General features: G+C 39.2%; 1 protein-coding gene across 2 annotated transcripts in view; it reads right to left on the reverse strand.

Annotated features, from left to right (window-relative positions):
* The window catches only part of lrfn5a (leucine rich repeat and fibronectin type III domain containing 5a), a 118,872-nt gene that overhangs the window by 16,988 nt on the left and 76,989 nt on the right, over positions 1–24,895 (reverse strand). For both annotated transcript variants that reach the window (XM_069662070.1, XM_069662071.1), the window contains 6 exons: positions 8,873–9,096; positions 6,378–6,506; positions 6,077–6,257; positions 5,295–5,450; positions 4,622–4,881; positions 2,221–2,688 (listed from right to left, as the gene is read on the reverse strand). In XM_069662070.1, the coding sequence (XP_069518171.1) occupies positions 2,221–2,688; positions 4,622–4,881; positions 5,295–5,450; positions 6,077–6,257; positions 6,378–6,506; positions 8,873–9,069 (1,391 nt within the window). In that variant the 5' untranslated portion in view covers positions 9,070–9,096. The remainder of the gene's footprint in view (positions 1–2,220; positions 2,689–4,621; positions 4,882–5,294; positions 5,451–6,076; positions 6,258–6,377; positions 6,507–8,872; positions 9,097–24,895) is intronic.

Consider the following 24,895-nt stretch of genomic DNA (forward strand, 5'->3'; position numbering starts at 1 on the left):
GCTCATTCAGACGCACCCTCTCTATAATGCAGCAGACACACTCACACACACGCAACTAGGAGGTAAATTAATTACCATACTCAAACATAACTACCTGTGGCACCGACAATTGTGCCCACAGATATTAAAACACTGTCCAGTTAGTCCCATTACGCAGAGTGTCCATTACGCATGAGAATATAGCCATGTGATCCAGCAGCAACAAAAAGTAAATTAACTTTTAAAGCCTACCTGTCTTTGATGGTCAGCACACAGAACTCTAATAAACATAAGATCCTGTCCATCTGGAGATTTAAATCATTAATGCTGTGCCTTGTGCGTAAATGTACACAGCATGCTTCTTTTCATTTTCATTTCTGCTGGGCAGTGGGATCGCTTCAGTGGCTTTAACATCAGTACATGCTTCGACATGCATCGTACAGTGACCTGTGTTTTTTTCTGCATGTTCAAGAACACAGTGGAAAAAAATAAGTTGACTTTGCCGGTGGTCTGGTTTATGTAAGAAGAATGAGTGAAATCCCCCGTGTAAATAGCAACACACCTGCCTGCAGGCGCACTGGTCTCTTAAAGGGAATGAGAGCTGGCGCACTGATTGGTTTGATTCATGTTATGCCGAAAACACACCTAGGAATAATCCAGGAACTTAAGCCAACCTCAGCCTCAGCCAACGTCTAAATAGGGCCCATCCTCTGTGCCCCCACAGGATTGTTTTTGTGGCCATCATGCTCTCCAACTAAGTACTTTCCAAAAAAGTATAAATACAGCCCTTAGTAAGATAATAATCCAACAAATGTACGCAGGCTTTGTTGTGCTCTTGTGAATAAAGAGAGAGTAAAAGAGGAATAGCAGCTGTCTCCATTTGTAAAGCTATGACGTTATATTTGAAAGACAGACATCTATAGATCCCATTAGCGCTGTCTCCCTATGATGCATTCTCTGAAAAGGGTTAAGTGCTGATGAATTATGTAAAGAGATTAGGAATAATAATAAAGGCAGATAATGCCAGCCGATTCTTCTGTGAATGATCGCTCTTTGTTAATTATACATTGGCGTCTTCAAAGAGAGATAACCACTGTAAGAGATCAAGGATCTCAAATTCATAGCTCTTAATAATGAAATCACTCTTCAGAGATGAATTTAATAACAGCCTAGAGCACTGTCATCATCATGACCCAGACGGTCATTGCCAATGCTCCCACAGCTCTTAATGATGATGCGTACTGATGAAGTATGTATGGGGATTAGCGGCGATATGAAAGGCAGATAACACCGGCCGATTTCCCTACGAAAAGCTCCACGTGTTTGTTAATTCCCTCTCCCCCATTTCACCGGAGTAAATATTTAGCTCAAATAACAATCATTCCCTGCGAGATCGATGTAATCTGTGTAATCCTGAGCAAACAGCAAAAGTCAAGAAGGACTAGCAGCGCTCTCCCTGTCAAGGCCGTTCTGGTGAGTCAGCAGCACAGAGTTTGCTGTTGTTTTGCCAGGTTTGCCTGAGGATCATGAACTTTCTCACATCACAGTTTGTCTTTGCTTTTCATCCTTGTTCTGTCTCTGTGTTGGTCTAATTTTCCCTGATATGTACTGTCTGTCTGTGCTATGATGTAATAAACAATGACAAATAGTCTCTGCATATATTTAAAAGCAATGCTCATAATATTCTACTTTAACAAAATGTCTGTTTTTGACAAGGAAACATTTAGGGAGACATTTTTGAAGATGTAACTTATTGTGATTAATTCACACATTTTATCAAAAATCACAGTAGAGTTATAATATTTTGATTCAGTATTTCCTTTGGGTAACATGCATATATGCAGTACTATCTTTAACTGTAGCCTATTTTTTATTTACAGAAGCAAAATATTCAACCCTGAAAGAGTGCCCTTCAAGCGCCCCTCGTAATGCCCTTTATGTGCCCTTTTAGTTGTCCTTGTAGCTCCCATTGAAGCCACTTTTAGTGCCAATGATGTGCCCTTGTAGTGCTCTTCTAGAGCTCTTGCAGCACCCTTATTGAGCCCTCATAGTGCTCTTGTTGTGAAAAGATCCCAACAGGATAATTAAAGTTGCATCTCATCTTCTGTAATCTGATCTATACAACTCAGACTTCAGTAACTCTCTACCTCCACATTCACCATATCATGGTTTCCATTGTGTTTACTGTCTGGCTCTACTGTGATGAAACTCATGGTGACGCAGTGATTCTGTCAGTCTTACCTGTAAACCAGTGAGTCATCTTGGCTCCCATTGTACTGTATCTGGAACATTCTGATGCCCGGAATATTCCTCTGAAAGTTGAACTTGATCAGTGCCGTTGATGATGTCGCCTCAGCCGTCACCACCCTCTTGTCCACCCCCCCCTTCACATCACCCGTCACATTGCTCCCATTGGCTCCTCCTCGGGTGGACGTGGAAATGTCTGATGATCCTGGGTCGGGCTCCTGGATGTTGTTGGTGTTGTTTGAGATGTGGGGGAGTTTTATAATAACCAGGTCTACTGTTTGATGAGCTTCACCGGCAGGGTTGGAGGAGATGCAGGTGAAGGAGCCGGTGTCTTTCACAGTACTGATGAGGATGTCCAGAGTCCCGTTGGTGTAGACCAACGTTCTGGAAGAGTTAGACACCAATTTACCCTCTGGAGAGATCCAGTGGATGGCTGGCTCTGGGTCACCTCTTGCTTTACACCTTAAAGGAATGACATGAGGTAGAGTGGAATATATTAGAAACAAGAGTGGGGTCAAGTATACAGAAGAAAAGAGTCAGAGCATTATCTTCTGTGTCTACAGTACAATTTAATATAAGCACCCTACAAAAGAGCCTTTGTATTACAGTGGAATCATGGTGTATGTACATATTGTGCAGCAAAAACATATACCTAGGGCATATAGGGCTGCAACTAATGATTATGTTGTGTAATTTTAGCAAATAATGACAGAACGTCAGAAAATATCCCAGAGTCATTTATAAATTTATATTTCAAAATTTGTGGTTTTGTCCGACAAGATATTTAGTTTATTTTCATAGACCAATTAGACATTGATTGTACAGTCCAACAGGTACAGGAGTCATGTTAAAGACCCCCTCCAGTGAAAATCAAGTGTTTAACCTTGTAAACATCTCCATGTGGTGTTTTTCGTGTGCTACAAGACATATCAGGGACAACATCAGCAGTCATGTACCAAGGAGAGGTACCAAGGACAGGCTGAACAACACGTTTTCAGATTGGCAGGTTTGAGACGTCACAAACCTAAGGAGCCAATCCCGTTAAGGAACAGGGTGACCCTATACATATCATTGTGTGCAATCTATGGCAACCACTCCTGCAATGTGTGCGCCAGCTGTAACCGTCATCTTAATTTTTGCAAACTTACCACTGAATACTATCGTTAATGTTACTACTGCTAAGTTTCTACAAGTTGCCACGAAACGATGGCAGAGACATGTTTTGTTTTTGCGATGGAGGGGGCGGAGGCCTAAGCAGTTTCATGCATTTTTAATTAGGGAGAAGGAGGAGATGCCTCTGGAGGATTTTTACAAGGTAATTAAACGTATTAGCAGAAAAAATATATCAGACACTATTTATTATTTCAAGCAGAGCATTTTATATGTCTTAAAACATGACTGGAGCTGGTCTTTAATTACATATTAAGGAATTCAAAGAACATTTGCCTTTTATTCTTACTCATAGCTTTCACACTTTGACATTTTGTCTTGGTTTGCCGGCGCCTGAATTAATTGGAAGGGTTGCTATAATTGAAGTCCTCTGGAGTTTTCAAAATTTTAAGCATTCAAATTCAAAATAAGAGGCACATGTGTCAGAGTCAACTGTTGCAACTAATTTTCTGCAATTGCTGTGAACATATGAAATATAATTGTACAGGCCCACACTGTACACATTCTGCAAACATGAGTGGCAACTTCTGTTATGAACAAGTGAGCTCTAATTTACATGAATTTCAGGCTATTGTAAAAATGGAAATGGTAAATTGGAAACCATGGAATGTAGGCTATTGTCAATCATCATCAGAACATATCATAAACACATCACATGACCAGCTACATTCCCTTAGCTTTTTGCCGTGTGATTCATTAAAATGGATGCTGAAATAGATGAGAAACAATGGTGGCGTGACCCTCTGATTATGTCTACTTATCCCTTATATATGGAGCTGAAAACAAAGCACACTATGGAAACAGGATAATAGTATCTCATTGATTTCCTTGGCCCCCCTTTTCTCGATTTCATTATTATTCCATATTTGAAAACATAACATCTATCATGATTGGAAGCGTGTGACCAATATATATGCAAATGAAGTAATCATCATCTCTAAGACCTGTTGTCTTGATTTACTTTCATTCCCCTCTTTCATCCTCAAATTTTTGCCTGATATCGCTGTCTTGTGCTTCATTGAACATTGAACAGCACGTTACAGTATGTATTCTTAAGCGGCTTGGAAACATATTACACACAAAACCACTGTTCAAACAGAGGGGGTGTGTATTTCAGTGTGTTTATTTGTTAACCAACAGTGGCAGAGTGAAAAGAGTTTATAGGTTAGTAAGGAAACATTTTGTTCTTTACACATTTTTTCGTATCTCAATTATTTAAACATACCTGAGTGCAACTCTCTGCCCTTCAAGCACCCTCATTTCATGGGAGTATCTGGTGATGAGAGGAGGTTCGCAGAGGAATTCCTCCTCAGGGATGGACCAGAAGTATCGGCCCGAGAGGTGTTGGGGTGAGGCGCACGTCTCCAGGTCATCCTCTCTGTTCAGTCTTCGCAGCCACAGTAACTCACAGTTACAGTGGAGGGGGTTCCCACCGAAAGACAACGCAAAGGATGACGAGGTCATGATCCCTGAAGTGGCCAGGACCTGGTGGTGTGAAACAATTATTAAATTAAGCTAAATGTTACTAAATGTTAATATCACATATTCAATGTGTGGTACCTTGCTCATTTTCCCATTAACAGATTTAAAAAATTGTTAAAAATGTATTTTTTCCAGAATTTGCTGAGTAATTGTATAAATCACCAGAAGCATGGTGAAATATGATTAACAATGTGGTTGAAGTAAGCAGAAATAAGTTGCTACAAAAGATTTACAATGGTTTAAGTGTCACCAATATTAAAATTGTCCGTTTTTGTTCATAAGGGCCACATCTTGTCTATCACATAACACAGTTTGAATTCAGTTAATCTACACATAAAGAATTGAAAGCTTAGGTTAAAGGATTTTAAGCATTCTTTTGGATCTCAACGTGGTGGAAATTAAAGCACCGAGAGTACCTGTGCTCGTTGAAATAGTGGGTCCGGTGGCAGCTTTTGGAGTTTATTGGAAGTGACGTCCAACCGGTTGAGCTTCTGTAGCAGAGAAAATGTTCCCTCTGGAATGAAGTCCAACATGTTGTGGTCTAAACTCAGTGTATGGAGGCTTGTCATTTTCTGCAGGAATAACAGAGAAAACCAAAGATCTTAATCAGCCTTTCAGAAGGATGTTTTCTGATTTTAAAAGAAGTACATTGAGGAGGGTAAAGGTGTTTGTGCAAGGAGACAGACTGTTGGAGTGCTAGTTGTTGCTGTCCTTTTAATCTCTCCCTGCTTTACATGATAAACAGCAGTTAACATCTCTTTTTCATAAATGATAGTAAGTCATTACAAAAAATTTAATTACCACATACAGCAACTATTTATCAAAGCTGACTTGAAGTACTCCGTCATCAAGTTCCAAAACACTTTAGTTAGCAGATCCACAGAGGCCTTGACAATGTAGACATAATAATTGCTTGTTGTTGGCAAAGAGCACCTGTAAAATCGTCAAAACTGTCGGCACTGAAAACGATTCGAAATTAAAAGAAAATCTTCTTCAGTGAGACAATCAATGAAAACTATATGAGCTTAATGAATAGTCCACTTAAAGCCAAAAGCCCTTAAGATCTCTTTTTTGCATTTCCTATAAATTGCCAAAACTGTTTAAAGGCCTTTATATTTTTCTTGGGATTGGCTCTTTAAAGGACCTCCAGCACTACAGGTTGCCTGCCAAGACTGCTGCAGTTTAAACATATCCTGACCTGGATGGCCTCCCAAGGAATAGAGTCCAGGTTATTGTAACTGAGGTCTAATTCTTCCAGTGCCAGCAGGTCGTTGAATGCTCCCTGGTGGATGAGCACCAGCTGGTTGTTGTTCAGAATCAGGTGGTGAAGCTTCGACATCCCGCTGAATGTATCATTGCCTATCCTCGTCAGTCGGTTGCTGCAGATAAAACAGACAGAGAGATGGATGCAGTCATTTTTGTGGCTTTTTGAATTACAGAACAACACCTGGATTTCATGCAATAGTGCAGTAATATCACAGATGCATGCATATTCATACCTGTTGAGGTGAAGCGCTCTGAGGTTTTCCAGATCTGCAAAGGCATGAGGCGTGATGTAGGAGATGGTGTTTCTGGATAATGTTAGGTCCACCAGCCGTGTCATGTTTGCAAAATCTTTCCTCTTCACACTGTAGAAGAGCACAGGGAAAGATTAATGTATTATCTACTCACATCTATGCATTCTTTGAGTAACACAAACAATTCTGTGTTTATGATAATGATTTTCTTGCTCTACCTCAACCCAGTTAATTATGTTTTTCTCTCTCCTTTCTCATTCACAAGCTTCTTAGATCTGCAAGCTAGTTTCCAAACTTTAGCTTAACCTAAGCCAGATAGCGATAGCCAACATTTAACCTCTGCCAGGGGACTGCCAGTATGTCTGGGCTTCTGGTGTAGCCAGCAGATAACCTGATAACTACAGTTGGACAAGCAACAAGCGAGAATCAAGTTGCAATGGGGAGCCAAAAACCATGACTGGATATAAGTTAGTTTATAGACATTACTAAAAAGCTTACTCTAAAAGGTAAATGGTTTCCTTGATGGTATTTAGGTCTATGGACCCACCTCTTTTGCTCTCCTGAACGATATTTCCTACAACCAATCAAAGCCAGCTCAAATATTGTGCAATACCACTTAGACTACAAATGGAAAACAGATTTTTTTTTTCAGGAATCTCTTTACAAAAATTAGCATTGGCCTCTCTGGTCTCCTGAAAATAGCCGGAAATCTAAAATGTCACTGTCTAAAGGGAGCATAGCCCTCAGTCGAGGTCCACCCTCACATCAAACCATGTGTTTCTTAAGTGGTCACAAAGCCCTGAATAGTGTTTCTTAAAAGAGATCTTTAAATTTTTAAAAGCAAAAAAAAACAAACACTGGAAGTGCAGCTCATTCAATATTTGTGAGTTTAAACAACTCTCCACACAGACTACAGACCACAGAGCCCTGGCATTAAACTACACTGCCGTCAAGATACAGCCTTGCTCTGCTCCAATGAAAATGAACCGACTATGACTTACTCTGAGGCCCCAAAGAATGTGGTTTTTTTTCACACTGAAATGAGTTTTATTTCATTCCACTGCCAGGGGATAATGGTCTCGTATCACCATAAAAAGCACCCAGGGCCAAGCCGCTCTGTCCAAAAATGCAGCGATTATTCATCTGTGCCGGAGAAGCTCCAGGCTTCATTGTCTGATGACATCATAGATCAGAGTTTCTATTTCCAGTTTATTCTCACACAAGTATATTTGTCCTTGGAAAGTTCAGTCTTCATGTGTTAAAACTCTAAACCAGGTACTGTTTAATGGTAGTTAGCTGTAAGGTGGTAAGTTCATTTTAAAGTAACATGGTGGCTTTTCATCTTACATTTGAAATAGGGATATATTTTTTTTTAGAATGATTTTCTCTTACTTATTTACTACATACACATTTATTCTTTGTATTTTTTGGAAATTCTTTAAAGGAATTTCAGTCCAGTCAGCACATTTTGTGAGCAAATTACTTAAAAAAGTATAAAATGGATCCTAACAGCCTAGTTTTCCAGATAGTTGAAATAATACCAATTTTTGGTGTTGGTAGTGGCAGCATCCTAATACTTACAATATAGCATGCTATGGTTACAGTAATTGTAGATTATGAGTCTGCATTTTAACTGTTCCTGCTTTTATATTTTCACTAGTAGAAGTAGTCTAGTAGAAAGTAAAGCCCTCTAGCAGGGCTAGCAACATTTGAAGAGATAGCTGTAGAATGAGCATAGCATTTTAATAAAGTATAACCTATTAAATACAACTCCCAACAGAATCATACCACTACTTAGTACTGGGCCTATAAGAGATAATATTGTTGTAGCTGCACTTACAGGTGGGCAGACCCAAAAGTAACTCTAAGTTTAACTGGAATGATTGTGTAATGCAACCATGAGTATGACGTCTTATTTCGATGGAAAACTCAGGGCCAGCAGAAAAGTTTATCTAATGTTAAAAAGACTATTTTTTTATATTAATTTATATTCTCAAAGTCAATAACCACCAAATATATGAACAAATAACTGTGTCCCCTCACAGGATCATACTTTGGGTATGTAGTAGTTAAGACATATGCTAGCTGTGTGATGTCAGGTTTTTCCAATACATCTTTATGTTCTGGAGGGACATACAAACTAAAGACACCTCTGAGCTTTACTGGTTTTTGTAACAACACAGCATGGATTATTTCTTTAATATGATTTATTAGTTTTGATTGGCATATAAAATGCAGAGTGTTGCCAGTCGTGTTGTGCCAAAATTAAGCCTGGCTCATCTTATTAGCCAGATGACCCTGGGCATCCAAAGCAGTGGTCTCATTAAAGGGCATGAGGCTGTTCAAAGCAATGCAACTCTCACAAAGTTAGTACACAAAGTTGTACTGGTAAGGTACCAATGACAGAGGCAATGTCTGCACTTTAGTGGCATAAAGTGCGAGTTCTCTTGGTAGTAGTAGTATTGATGTGTCGTTACCTTGTGACAAAGTTGTCGGCCAGCCGTAACTCCACTGTATGCCTGTCAATGTTAGGCGGTACAAACAGTAGACCTTTCTTGGCACAGAGGGTTGCCAGATTGGGTGACAGGATCTGACATACGCAGCGCTTTGGGCAGATCTGTGCCCGCACTGCCATGGCAACTGCCAGCATCACACACAGCAACAGCCTTTCCATGGTTACCACCCCACCTGGACACGACACCTGTAAAATGAGACAGACAGAAACAAAGAGAGAGAGAAACAGATACGTTAATGACACTAGACCTTTGTTTTTTTAATAGGAACTTGGCACATATATTGTATAACCCACAATGAAAAGATAACACTACAAACCAGAAATTGGGAAGGCAGCAAAGCCAATACTTCACCGAACCAAATTAGTAGGAATTTTCATTCATTTTATTTGGATATCTTCCAAGTGTTTCTGCAAAGTCTTTAATATCCAGCACCTGTGTTCTTCACACTGTGCACACTGATCTACACTATTCTATTGTTTACAACTCTGATGCTACGCTGGACTAATTGACTACTTAGCACCTACTGCACTTCCATCTTTATCAAGTAAAATGTATGCCACTCTAAATGCAGAAAGCTGTATGGCAAGCTGAGTGTATATATTGAAGGTAGAGTGATAAGTGCAGTATGGAGAAGAAAAACTTGCACTTTACAAAGGCCTGTTGTCAATATACTGTGTTAGAGCACATCAAGAATGTCATGTGCATATCAATGAATAACTCTGGACATGTATTACACTGGGCATCTGTAGTGAATTTGATTCTAATGAAGTAAAAAAAAATCGGAATCACCAAACACGAATAAATGCACCCAAAGGCTTCTAAGTTGAATCACAACCAACTTTGCGAGCATGACTAATCACACCAGAGGAGGATCATTTATTGCTCAGCATTGTACATGCATGCACAAACACACACACACACACACACACACACACACATATTCAGTCATCATTAGTAAGCAGCAGTGGTTGTAGTTAATTAGGAGAGGTTTAGAGTGAGGGACAGAGCAGGGATGGCAAGGCAGGAAGAGAGAAAATGCTCATTAATGACAACCTTGATTTGTGGCTTGAAGGACACGGGAGAATCAGGATTAAAGGGATCACAGCGCAAACACACGCACACCTACAAAAAACACACCACACACAAACTCACACTGAGGCAGATTCACATAAATACCCACAAAAAGATAGCTGAATCAGTGACTCATTTCATCAGTAAAGATGAGTTTTTTTTAAGAATTATACTGTAAGTAAAAAGATATCAATATAAGTAACAAATGGCCTTATTACAGGTAGAAAAATCATTGATAAGTGCTTTACAGATCAGTTTTAAGCCATTAGTTTTCTGCTCCTTCTGCATGAACCATTAACCATGCATGCACCTAAGGGATTTTCATGACTGTAAAGCCGCCAAACAGTTCTAATTTTCAGTTATGACTTAAAATAGATCCATAAAGCATGAGTTAATTATATATTAATCGTAAAGTTATAATCTCAAAGCTTTTTATTTAGGTTAATGTCTGTTAACTCACTATCTATCGCTGTATGAGGTAACACAATGGTGATCGAGCCTATGGCCCACTGATGAAAGCCTTTGCGTTTGCAGTATATAGTTTAATTATGGACTGGGTGTCTGTGGCGACTTTTGCAGAAAAAATCACAAGCGGCGCCCAGTTAGTGACACGTTTTCCATCACCCAGCAGTGGTTGGTCTGCCAGAGAGGGTAGGCGGAGCTAAGCGGCTGCTTTTGCGATATCTGCAAGTGTTGCGAGTAAACAGTAATCTACTATGGCTGAACAAACAAAAAAAAGATCGATGACTACAGATACAACTTCAAAAATAAGTGAAAATCCAAAGAAAACTAAACAAATTCGATGCTCACATGAAGGCAAACAGTCTAAAAAGGAAAGCGACTGTCAGCGAGGAAAATTTAAGAGTTATAACCATTACAAAGGGAGCCAACCGTGGACGTCTTATCTGGGACATATTCTCCGCAATTACCGTATATCGCCATGGGTGCCGCCAAAGAGAACGAAACTGAGATCTTCGAGATTATATCTTTAATATAGCCATTAGTTATAAAGTGGTACTACAGTATACTCATTATTAGACGCTGCCTTTTAAACAATCATTTGTGACAACAATACATGCAAAAAAGCAGATAATCATTGAGGGAGAAATAGCAATAAAAGAACTGCAACATAAACGCTAAAAGAGAATAGAATATTTGCAAAGCAAACAATTAAAGGCAGTTATTCTGATGACTGTTTAAGTGTTTATCTGTTGTTCATGTCATGACATGACTCAGTGGTGTAAAAATACAAATTACATTTCATATGACAAGCTGCAATGACGAACGGCTTTGGAAAAGAACAGCTCTTTTTAGAAAGCTGAAATTCTCCCTCACTAAGAAGCACACTTGAGGTGTTGACATCAAAATTCTTTTTTGTTTCATTTTGCCTCCATCTGTGCTGTGAATATATTACTGTGCAGTTTCTGCACTGCACTTCCCAGACATGGACTAGCAGTTAAACTGCGTGGCGTGGACCAGCAGCTGTCACTGGTCAGGCTAACCCTGCATAGGTATTATATTTATTGAGGAAGGATATCCAGCCACAGATTGCATGTTAACACATTGAGTCAATATGTTTGGAACAACAATGGTGAGAAACTCATAGCAGGCTTTGGATACACAAGTAATACTTATGATTACTTACTCAATTAGAATGCTGATTATTGGAATAAGTTGATTGTTTCTTTTTGTCTTTTCGTAGGCAAAAAGATACATGTAGAATACCACCATCAAGTCCTTTAAAGCTGACTCTGAAACTGCCCACATGAACTAGTCATATAGCATGGTTTAATGTTGTGATGGGTATCAGAAGACCTGTCAATAACAGCTAGAAAATCAGTGTAGTATCCGTATCAGTAATTGACACTTTTCCTGTCACTATGTGAAAGGAGCCTGTGCGATATCACTGTCTTCCAGGTTCATTTAAATGCTACATATTCATATCATATCAAATCACTACCCAAGGCTAAGAAGTCGTTCACCTTTGTCTAGTCTCGTTGTGTGGCCCTCTCTCTCTACATCTCTTTCATTTCTCAGTGTAATTACTGAGCCGATACTGCTGCGATGTCGGAGGTCATACAATCCCTGATTCTTTCTTTCCCTCTCTATTTGACTGCAGAGAAAGAAGAGCAGAAAGACCGAGCAGCAGCTAAATGGAGCGCCGCATAACTCACATGCACTGGCGCTGCACAGACAGAGAAAGAGAGAGAGAGGGAGGCCTGTGACCCTCGTGACACAAAACCAGATATCAGCTCATTAATTACACTGAGAAATGACTGTAATGAGAGCGAAAGAGTGAGAGAGACACCGAAATGGAAAGGAAACGAGGGAGAATTATCAGAGAGGGAGAGGAAGAAAGAGATCAGAGAGCGAGCTAATTAAAATGAGTGCTGAGCTGTGAAAGGAAAAGGGGAAGGGGACGAATTTCATTTAGCGAGAAGAGACGAAATGGGATAGATGATTGCATTGTTGTTCTCTCACACTTGTACGTGACACGTAAACCATACAGCATTCACTGTACAGGACAGGAGTTGTCACTTGTCATACACATATAGAAAAAAGATAAAACCAGCACTGGGCTCAATTTCCCACTTACTCTTCACATGAACACACATATGTAAGATGCTCAGTGTAGCTTGAGGTTACATGTACGACCACTGGGATCAAATGGAATGGTGAATTAACTAAAGGGATTATGGGTAAGGAAGACAAATTAAGCTCCGTTTGTAGTGGTGTGTTAAAAACGATTCTGTTTCCCACATGTGTGCGGCCTGCTTCATCCACATCTTTGAAAGCCTTCCACACTGACGCCCTAGTTTCCCGAAGGTCTTCCATAAAGCCTATTTCACTCCTGGCTCGCTCAGTGATGAACAACTGGCTTCCCGGACAACTCAAATGGATTCTCTACGTGCTACATATATACTGAAATGGATCTGCATTCACTGAAATCTCACGGGGATAACCGGCAGAACGGCTTGGCAGTTGAAAGCGACGGCTTGGAAGTAATCACACATTCGAAGTCTTTTGAAGCTGCCAAGAAGAAATGATTGAAGATTTCTGTAGACTTTTGTTGCTCTTGATCAGCTTTTTCACACTTAATGCACATCCAATAAAGCAGTGATACATTTAAAGTCCTATAGGAAACCATATATTGAAAAATATGAATTTAGTTTTTTTGCTTTTAAAACCTCCTTTTGTAAGGTATTGTTTATCGTGGAGAGCTTAAGGAAACAGGGATTATCCTATTCATCTAAATCTACTGGGGCTGATTCTCTGTCATTAGCTTAGCTGGAGTTTATTGTTGAATATTGGTTTGATGTCTTTTGAAAACATACCATCTAATCTTTTAAGCCACTCTGACTTTTTGTGTCACCAATTTCCACCGTAATTTCCCCATAAACTAATATAATGTTACAGTGCTGAAATGTTATGTTGACAGTTTATTGATACTGCAGTAGCGGGGCAGCAATCAGCTCCAAATTAGCATACAGCTGTGTTTCATCACCCCTGCAAATTCTGCAAGCTAAACGTGTAGCAGCAAAGCTAAACAAGATGCTGAGTGACACATTTACAGCTCACAATTGCATTTGTTAGTTTCTTAAAAAGGTGAGTACTAAATCACGTTATATTACCAGACGTTGTTCAAACATACAGAATTTTTTGTGGAGAACTCACAGTTTTCAAAGATACAAAATGCAAAAGGCACACGTGTAGTGGAAATGTGTCAAATTCAGCTACCAGCCCCAACTCACACTCAATCTATACCGGGACTTGAGCCGGCCTACGTTTCCCCAGTCAAGTCCCAACAGACTGAGCTAAAGAAAACATGGTGGATATTTTGATTTGATGGTTTACTACAGCTACAAGAAAGTCAAGACCTAACACACAAAAAGTGAGAAATTGATGCAAACTATATTGTCAAACCTAGAGCTTGTAATCACCATCTTTACTTCATGACGTGCATGTGGCATTAGACGTAGGAAACTACTCCGTCATCCTAAAGTGTCCTCCAGCAGTTTGCAGGGCTCTTTGTCAGGTAGTCTACTATGGTCCTTGTGTTGTTATAATAGATTAGTCATGTCAGAGTTAGGAAAACACTTCATGCGCTGAAGTGTTCTCCAACAGTCTCAGAGCACTGGGCCCTTGTTAAGAGGAGCAGCATTGTTTACTGAATCATACTATTCAAACATTTCCAACATCCACACGCACCTAACCTCGAAAGATTAAAGAGACATGGAAAATGAGATGATTACAGAGATTTCATAACAATCTCTCACTGAGGTTTTTTTTTTTACATTACTGCACAGATATTAAGACGCTGGTGCAAATACAGAAGCTTATGCAGATTTCTCCCTCATTTGTCAGATCCCTGCAGGCAGCAGCAGAATATAGTAATAGGAGATTATTCTAATGCATATCTGAGTCATTTAATTGACATGGAGCATTTGCTATATTGTCTTTCAATCATCTATTATGGAATATAGCATGCGAAGATTAGGATAATGTACTTTGATGTTGTAATATAGAGGATTGATGATCATGTACTTTTACAATTACATGTAATGACCGTAAATGATATTTGTTTGGTCACCATGATTATGTCACATGGACAGATAGAGTTCTCTAGTTGCAGAATCGCTGATGTTTAAATTTCTGTTTTTCTTTTATTGAGCATTTTACGGACTTCTTTCCCACTATGACCTAAAAGATTAAGTTAAAGGTTTATTGTTAGAATAGGAAAAAGTGGTTGGAAAAAAGATCCAATAAGACAACTATGACTAAAAGCTCCAGAAGAACCACCAAGGTCAGTTTTTCAAAACGTATGAAATGTATAACATGAAATAATATCTAAGCGGACTTAAATTGCATTTTACATATTAATACACATCGAAAAAAAAAAAATTTAATAAGTAAAGATTTGAGACAATCAAGTCAAAGCTTGTGCAAAATGGCCGTACGTTCAGTCAGTGTTTTGTAGGTGAACTGAATTTAAAGCATGGAGGGGATTATAGTGTTTTGCTGCTGCTGCTGGAAAACCTTTTAGCTCCTGCTTTTTCATTCTGCCAGTGAATTAATAGTTTACATGGTTTTCTGTGCCTTCAAGCATGTACCTTGGTTGTTTGCACCAGAATGTAATGCATAACAAAAACGCACCAATGTCCAAGCCCCTTAACTAACCCGCTGCCTTCCTGTTGTCTCGCTTCCTCCCTTTGGCTTTGGTTTTTCTGTGTCAAGTGGAGTAAACCGTATGCTTAAGCTAATGGCTTTACCCACTTGAACAACAGGGGTCAGCAGCTGCCTAAATACATCACAATTACTCTTTATTCAATTAGTGGACTTAGAGACTGCTACACTGAGCAAGGCCAAATACACGCGCGCACACACACACAGGCTACCCACCACACACAGGGAAACTCTGGAAACCCAAAAACGTGCCTCCACAAGCAACCAACCACCAAGACACACAGACATGCACAGCACAGACATGTAGGCATAAAGAATTCCAACGACACACAGATTCGACTTATATCTGCATGGGTGCTTTGCATTTAAAGCAGAAGCCAAATACAGTTTGTGGTGCATAGACCTACAGCAGCATGTCTAGAAAAGTCTGAGAGAAGGCGAGTCCTACACTCTCAGCCACACAAACAGGAAAAAAAAGTACAAAGATAAAATGATTTTAATTTTACTTATACAAAATTATTGTTCTTTCCTATATTTTTAAACAATGATTCTCTGTCCATCAGACACAAGGGTTTCTCTTTTCTAGCCGACAACCATAAGTTCTGATGCCAGAAAAGACAACTGTCACCAGCAGATTCATCAGCTGTAGCTAGCAGGGTATTAGAGCTAAGGCTAGCTCCTTTGGTTGTTTAATAATGCTGACTCCAGCTAAAATTTTCTAATTTTCCAGCTTGCTTGTTGTTAAATGAGAGTCTTGTAAAAAGGGTCTTAAATATTCCTTTAATGTCTTCATTCATCACATCATGCTAAGAGTAAGGGCAAAGCTACATGTCCTGGCTACAAGTCACCCATCCTCACCAGCAAGACTGTTAATCTAACTTAACTCTCGCAATTAGCTTAAATACTTTCACACTTTTAACACAACACAAAAGAAAAGGATGAGGACAAACCAATGTTTTAGAGGGGAAAAAAAACTATATTTGTAAGTTGGTTAGCTGGAGCTAAGATTCCCTAAATTCAAGTGCATGAAAGCTAACACCATATGGGAGCAGTAGAGTTTCTAAACGGTGGGGAAATACTACACAAATACTGAATGTTAGTGGTGAAAGGGTAACTTATAACCGGACTTGGCTGTGGAAATAATGTATAGCCTACTCTGCTAGACAGCAGGGCATGCTAACAATTGCATCAGATAAACAATCCTTTTAGTCAATGCTTTCACTCTTGCGTTTCTGGATTTACAAAGAATGAAAAGAGAAATATGTCCCTCCATAATCTAAATGCAGGGTATCACTTTTACTGCAGCTCCATCCACACTGCTTCACATTACAAATCTACAGACCTCCCGTACCTTGTTACAGTTGCTAACCTATATTGGACAATTGCTCTTCAGGGGAGGGGTTTAGCGAACAGTCGATTTCAATCAATCCACTTTGTTCTTACTGACTTGCAAGTCATTTTGCTCATCACATCACTATCTCCCCTCCATGACTAAATTGGCCTTAATGGATGAAATCAAACCAATGAATGGATACAGCCAAATGGATGATGTACAGGAGTATGTAAGCTGCCAGGAATATTAGACGATCACTGCAAGGTCAGTCTGAAAGCAGTGGAGTAAGAGAAAATATAGGCAGACACACGATTAATACTTAAACACAAATGACAATGCATGTTTAATGATATAAAGAATACACACAGGATGTTTACCAAAATGCATGCACCACGTGAGTATTGATTGTAGATTCTGTTATAAACGTAAGCATTATGTGTATGGCTTGGAAGGACAGAGAAGCATCTGAAAAAAGAGGAGGAGAGGAGGATGTGTAATAGGAGATCTTGGTGGTTAGGGCCTTGCAGTACTTTAAGTGCCTGATTCATGGTGCTGCTGTGTCTGTATCAGGTCTACAACGCTATTTCCGCACCATTACTTCACAGCACTATTTTTCAAAACAGGCCGAAGTGAATCCATCACTGGCTATCAGATGATATCGTGTTCACACGATGATTTCAATGCCATAACATTACTATCAATATCCCTCAAAGTGCATAAGTGTGCATACGTGAGTGACCCTGAAGAGTTTCTGATGGGTTTCTCAGCTGATTGTTTAATGAGGGATCAAATATTGTGGGTGCTATTAGAGTACATAACCCATATTTTAGAATGTAATGCAGTCCATCCATCGTTGGCCAAGGATAATATGGAGAGCATGAGGCTATTTCAACTGCATTACACCATGTAGGCGATACTTCAATACAGACAGAGGAGAGGAAGTCATAAAGTGCTGTGTAAAAACTACCGTAAAATACTTTTCAGCCACACTGGCAGCATTTTCTTGAAATGGCAATTCACAACTTTTGTCCAGAGTGGAGTGAATATTGGATGAATTCCATCGATTTTTATACAGATATTCTTGGTCCTTCTGTCATGACCTTCTGTCTTTGAGGCCACCCTTTTTTTCCTCAAGTTACACCAGTAGGTTGACATTTATGGTCTTCTGTCTACACAATTTTTTTGGGATAAACCACCATGACATTTGGTACTTCTCTTTAGCAAAAAGAATCAGGGAAGGCCATCTTACAAAAAATATACTTCAATTTAATGAAACAGAAGAATCCAAACAGACTTCTTTGCTATGCATCACTTTATGACCCTTGACACTTCTGTCATGCGGTATTTTTTTCTCCTCACATACACTGTATGTTTTGATCTTATTAAGCTATAATAATTAATTTTGTCCCATGAGCTTTTTGGCTAAACAAGCTTATTTCCCCCATCAATACATTTCCTGAATGTTTATATTAGTGACATATTCTTTTGTAACTCTTTAAAGATTCTGTTTTTTTTCCCAAATTCTGTGTTAAGAACGTTTTGTCATCAAAAAGAGTCTAATGAAGCTCTAGTGTAAGTTTGGTCATGAAGATTATATTGTGCATGCTGGTTCTATTCTTCAAATCTCAGACCATTCTGTTCACACTCCCCTCTGGACTGCTCACTCTTATTTTCATGCATTCATCAGCTGGTCTAATCTGTCCAATAGCACTGCAACACACCCTCATCATATTGTCGCTGATATTTTAAGTATGGTTTGTCTCTGCCTCAAATTAATTCCTGCCATCCTTATGTACCACCCCACCTCCCCATCACGGCCCAGTCTTCATCATCTTATCAGCCTTAGATGACATCATCAGCCAACCCCTCCACCACCAGTGTCTGGACTCCATGGGGGGATAAAAGGGTAAATACAGACGGTAGCTCAGTCTGTAGGGACTTGGCTTGGGAACCGGTGCGTGGCCCGTTCAAGTTCCAGTACGGACGAAGCACGGAATTGGGAATGGTAACTGGAGAGGTGCCAGCTCCTTTCCTGGGCTCCGTCAAGGTGTCCTCAAACAAGTCACCGAATCCCCCACTGTTCGGGGCACATGTCCATGTCCAGCCCCCTCACTCAGACATCTTTGCATTAGTATATGCAGTCCTGTTTGTGCATGTCTGTATTCCAGGCCTTTGTGTGTGTAGCATGTTTGTACTAACAGAGGGGAAAAAAAATTTAATTTCCCCTCAGGGATTAGTAAAGTATCTCTCTCTCTATACATACAGTATATTTTGCTGCTGCTCAGGGCGGGCACCCTTCGATCACCATATCTCCCCACAGAGTCCAAGTGCCAAAGACTCCTGACCATGATTCATTACCACATCATCATTGTAAAATAAATGCTTGTCCTTACTTCACTTTACTGGTCTCTCCTGATTGAAATCATGTTCCGGATGAATGAAATTTTAAAAATTAAATTGGATTGGTCTAAGCAGGGATTTCTCTGTCCCAGAGGCCTTCTTTGGACTTGACTGTGTATGTGTGAGTGGCCAAGTAGCTGAGCCCTGCCCTTAATGAAACACAACACACGGACAGCAGAGGACAGAAGCAGCATCCCCATAAATGAAACAAAGCAGCACAGTTCTTTTTCTGTTGTCATTTATAATGTTTGGGACATTTTTATATAGTGCATCCCTATTTTATCACTTTACAAATTACACATTTTACATTTAATTGTATTTAAAAACAAACAAACATATTCCATGATTCCTTGTGTTTTCAGCATTATGGAAATATATAAAGTATATAGCCTATATATTTTTACATTTTCCCCTTTATTGTATAGTGTAGGTAGACAGGGAAGAGAGAGGATATGGCATACAACACAGCTCCCCAGCTGTGATAAGATAGGCAGCATTGTGTGGAAGGTTCTTTAACCATTTAAGTATTCAAAAAAAGAGAAATATTTTTGATTAAATTCTTTAAGTTCTCAGCTTTGGCCGGTCGTTATCCTTTCCACAACTCTAGAGCTCTGTTTGCTTGCTTATTATTTGCACAATAAAGTCCTTGTTGCCCATTTTGCTTCAGCCTACACCATAATGAACAAATATAGACCCACTATAAAAAATACATCAATAAGTGAAGTGAATTCTAAGTGAAATTGATTCAAATCAATTTTCTTATGGTGGATTTGATCAATACACCCAGTAAAATTTGAAGCTGTAAAGCTCTACATACAGTTACAGCACTTAGGTGCATACATCTTTAGCATGTTGAGTAGCTGGTAAGTAATTTGCATAAGTAGAGCTATAGGACAGTGCAGTGATCCTCTCCAAGACTTTTTTAAGGATTTGTGTCCACTGTGCGTCTCTGTTAAAGCTTTTGGCTTGCAAACACTTGCATAAGAAAGTTGTAGCAGGTCTCTCCTTCGCTACAGTAAAGTGCAATACTACTGGAGCCCTTTTAAAATGCAGTACTTTGATAGAAAGCTGGTTTAGATTTTGACATTTTGCATTTTCCTTAAAAAACACACCGTGCTCTCAGAGACACGTAAACAAGAAGTGAGTGAGCACTACGAGCTTTGACATGCTATCAGATAGAAAGTGAAGCAAAGCAGAGGTTTTGAGAGTCAGTGGATTTGATTTGTCACAAAAACAAGATTTAATTGAAGCAAAACATGTGAGGTTATTCTGTGTTTGTTCAATCAAACAGAACAGGACCTGGAGGAGTGGGGACTGAAAGAGTTTCTGATTAAATGTGAAATCAGTCCATCTGAACTGTCACAAACAAACCGAGTGTTTTGTAAAAGCAATCATGTGTACAGTCAGAGAAATGTGTCCACTGCTGATTGTTGGTGAAAACACGGACAGCAAAAAAACATTCCAGTGGTCAAATTTGCCAGAACAAGCCGCCTTCACAGCCCAGCACATATTGAGCTCAACTGAGTTTCAAAATGTCAGGGGCAGAATATTGGATTCTACAGGTGCTATTGGGTGCCATAACAAAATCAAAGAGAGTGTCATTAACAATCTTTGAGTCCAACACAGTGGCTGTTTTTCCAGCTCGAGCACCAGGCTCTTTTTCAGATCAGTTCTTTTATTTTCTGCAGCTGCAGAGGCTCAAACTAAAAGCTCCATGTTTGGTTTAAAAATGCACTGTGTGTGGTTACGGAGCCTCAATACAAACAAACAACCACATAAGGGCTAAAAAGACTGCTGCAAACAAAATGTGAAAATGCCTTAAAGGATAGTTGAGACTCCTCTAAGGAAAAAATACCTACTACCTCTTAGACATGTCCACAGTTTGTTGAATCAGGCAGGAGTGTCAGCAATGCACAGCTATGTAAGCTACTACTGTTAACAGTGGTCTGTAGAACTTATGCGTTTCTTCCATTAAGTATGTTAACAGAACACTGCAAAAAAGTGTCTTCATTGCTTTCATTGCTGATGATGTATGTAACAAGGACATATGTTGTTGTGGTAACAAGAACATATGTTGTTGTTGCTCTCTTTGCCTGTCTCTATCCTGCATCTCCTTCTATCCCATTTTCGGCCCATCCAGTCGAGGCAGATGGCTGTTCAACATGAGTCTGGTTCTGCTCGAGGTTTCTGCCTGTTAAAAGGAAGTTTTTCCTTGCCAATGTGCCGAATTGCTAAGTGCTACTCATGGTGGATTGATGTTGGGCCTCTCTTTAAATAACTTAACAAAGAGTCGGTCTAGACCTGCTCTTTCTGTAAAGTGTCTCGAGATAACCCTGGTTATGATTTGGCGCTATACAAATAAAATTTGATTTGATTTGATTTGATTTGATTTGATGGTGATGACATTTCGCTGTGATATCCTTCACATCCGAAAATCTGTACAATCTAAATTTAAAGTAATAATCTCATAGATTTTCTGTCTGTTTAAGTCACTGTCTATCGCCGAATGAGGTAACACAATGGTGATTGAACATATCGGCCCACTGATTAAAGCCTTTGCATTTGCAGTATATAGTAAAGTATTGGTAAATGGTAAATGGAGCGTACTTATATAGCACTTTTCTAGTCTTTGCGACCACTCAAAGCAGCTTTTACACTACATATCACATTCACCCATTCACACACACATTCATACACTGATGGCAGATGCTGCTACGTAAAGTGCCCAACTGTCAATCAGTTATCACATTCATACCCACTGGCTATGCCACCGGGAGCAATTTGAGGTTCAGTGTCTTGCCCAAGGACACTTCAACATAGAATATTATAGTATTATTATGGACTGGGTGTCTGTGGAGACTTTTGCCGAAAAAAAGTCAGCGGCGCCCACCTAGTGACACGTTTTCCATCACCCAGCAGTGGTTGGTCTGCCAGAGAGGGTAAGCGGAGCTAAGCGGCTGCTTTTGTGGTCTCTGCAAGCGTTATGAGTAAACAGTAATCTACTATGGCTGAACAAACAAAAAAAAGATCGATGACTACAGATACAACTTCAAAAATAAGTGAAAATCCAAAGAAAAAGAAACTCGACAGATGAAGGCAAACAGTCTAACAGATGTGCTCATGTTCATTAGCAGAGTGCGTGCAATCTGAAGGCCCCTTTTTTTAGGGTTAAGGCCAAACTAACTCTTTCAGGTGTTGGCTTTTACAGTACAGCAGTGTCATTTATAACGCTGCACTAAACAAGCCAAAGCGTTCCTCTCTAATTCATCTACCATAAGATGCAGCATCTCCAAATGTTAAAAAATTAGTTTTTTTAGTGCTGATTTATTTTTCAGCATGCACCCCCTAAGAGGCGCAGAAGTGTTTGATGTTAATAAAATGACACCATTTATTTCACCCTGTCACCCGATCTGCCACAACGCTTGGCTACGTTCCCCTGCCAGAAGCATTTCCGCATAAAAAAAAAAATCCCATTAATAAATGCTGTCATTACAGATACCCTTTATTCTCCCAGACATTTACCAGAGGGGAAAGGAGGCGATTTTGAGTTTTTAATATACTCATACAAACAGAGAAGCATAGATGCATATATTTGGAGTTAAACAATCAGGTCAGAGTCCCTACTGAGACCAGATCTGCCAAAAGCTCTCTGCTTCATAAAACTGTCTCACTCACGCAAGCAGACATCCACATACGCCCACACACCCACACAGTCTCTATATATTCAAACTCAGAAATATCAATAGGAATGCTGAACAGACTGTTTGGAGAGGTTAATCTGTGTATGTATGTTTATGTGGTTTCATTATGTAAGTGAAAATGGTAATGTTTACATTAGAAACTGGTTTACACAGTAGAAATAAATATGGCCCTGAACATGGAGCTTGTTGGCTTGTAAATGACTTCAAAGAGTAACAGACTCTTTTCTTTGGTCTTCCCATATGTTCTACATTTGCTACAAAATACGAAGGCTAATCAGTGCTTTACATTTAACACTAAAGTTGGGATAAAAAATGTAGCTTACGTGAAGGAAGTTGGCCAAACTTATGACTGAAAAGAAGGTCAGAAAACTAAAAGACTAGTAGGAATCAAGATACCCAGGAAGGATTTATTTTCATAATGGGCCCTCTAGAGTGAAAAAGTATTAATCATGAATTGAGAAAGGGCGATGAATATTTTATTCTAACAGTCTAAATGAGGTCAGGCTGTTTTAGATTAGAATATATGAGCGACACACGGTGACAGTAATGGACTGATATACAGTGGGAGGGATTGCAAGATCGCATAAGACAGAGAGACATGAAAAGACACAGAAAGAAGAGAAGACGGAAAGCTTCATGCAAACGTTCTTTTCATCCGGAATATCTTTTTTAATGCCTTCATAGTTATGCTCCTTCCCTACTTAGTGAATTTGCTGCAAGACACCAGTACTCTCGTTGAGTCAGCAAACAGGCCTCAAACAATGTTTCACTGCATTATGCAACACCTCCTTTGGACAATCAGTGTTCTCTGATAGAGGAGCAAGACTTTGGAGCTGCCCCTGCATGGAAAATGCTACATAATTCTAATGGTTTCAATAGATGTAATAAGTCTTGGCAAAAAAAAGGAACAATATTGGTCTAACATAATATAATATATATATATATATATATATATATATAATATTGGTACCTCTCTCTCATCATCATACCATTTTGCTTTAAAATGCCTTTTAGGTAAAATAGCATTGCATTGCACTAAATGCATTGCATGTTGTGCTTGTGCATGAATTGTATGTTGCAGTTTCAGATGCTACTGTTATGTCTGTGTCAAGTAAAATAATTGCATTGCATCACATACATTATTAAAGCACTGGGGTTAACAAAGGCAAAATAACTTAAGTTAAAGGCAATAACACAAGCATGCAGCATGTAACACAAAGTAAACATGTCGTTTAAAGCACTTTAAGCAGTCAAAGAAGAGAAAGGTACTAACCAATTTAAATTAGTCATTTAAATTCTCCACTATGCTCGACCATACCTTTGTCCCCTTGATGTTTGATGCTGAGCAGGTATCACATAGAGCTTTTTACTCTAGCTTGTTTGTTTACTAAAAGCACTATTGCAATATTAGGCTGACAAAGAAAAAATACCTCTTTACTTTTAAATGCTAAGTGCAATTGTTAGCTGAAATTCTGCACAGCTATCCCCAAACAGGAATATAAACTGTTTAACATGTAAATGACATATTGATTATAGCCACTTTATTTCTGAAGCTTGGTAATTGGAGTAAAACCCAGAAACATCCCCAAATCAGCCTTAGCTCTAAAGAACAAAGGCCCATACAATTTTTTTTATATCAGTTCATTTATCCAGCAAAACCTTAATCCTGCTTATTGATACATTTCTCAGAAAATTGACTCCAATAAAACAGTCTATTATGTATTTTTCCTGTTTCTTCTTGTAAAAGCACCATCAGCCTGTTAACTTTCACCTTCCACTTTTGTGTTTTGTTCCACTTGTATTGGACACAGTGTCACGGTATGAGACATCACCGATATCTTTGAACATTTTTGCCATTTTTCCTGCCGACATCTTAATGCTACAGAAGGCAACATTATTATTATTATTCTTATTTCATAAGGATTTATGAAATCTCCACTCTGCTAATCCGGAACTGATTGGCTGCAGGAGCCGTGTTTGTCAACAGAGCTGTCAATCATCGTTCTGACAGCATGAAATAACTAATTAAAAATAAACTTGTCAGAAAAATGAACACTTGGATGCAAATCAGCATGAAAATAACTAGCTATAATGACAGACACCGTGTTTGAGAAAAATGTATTTGGCATGTATTGATTTTATAGATTGACACTTGTCCCACATGGAAGAGGTGGGCTTTATGACATATACTGCAGCCAGTCAGCAGGGGGCGCTTGAAATATTTTGGCTTCACTTTTAGGGAGCGGTCATGTAGCCCATCTTTTTATACAGTCTATGATTTATACCATTAAGGGT

The sequence above is a fragment of the Semicossyphus pulcher genome, unplaced genomic scaffold (genome assembly GCF_022749685.1).
Source record: "Semicossyphus pulcher isolate SPU_LCO1_2020_fin unplaced genomic scaffold, fSemPul1.0.p SCAF_14, whole genome shotgun sequence".
Lineage (NCBI taxonomy): Eukaryota > Metazoa > Chordata > Actinopteri > Labriformes > Labridae > Semicossyphus > Semicossyphus pulcher.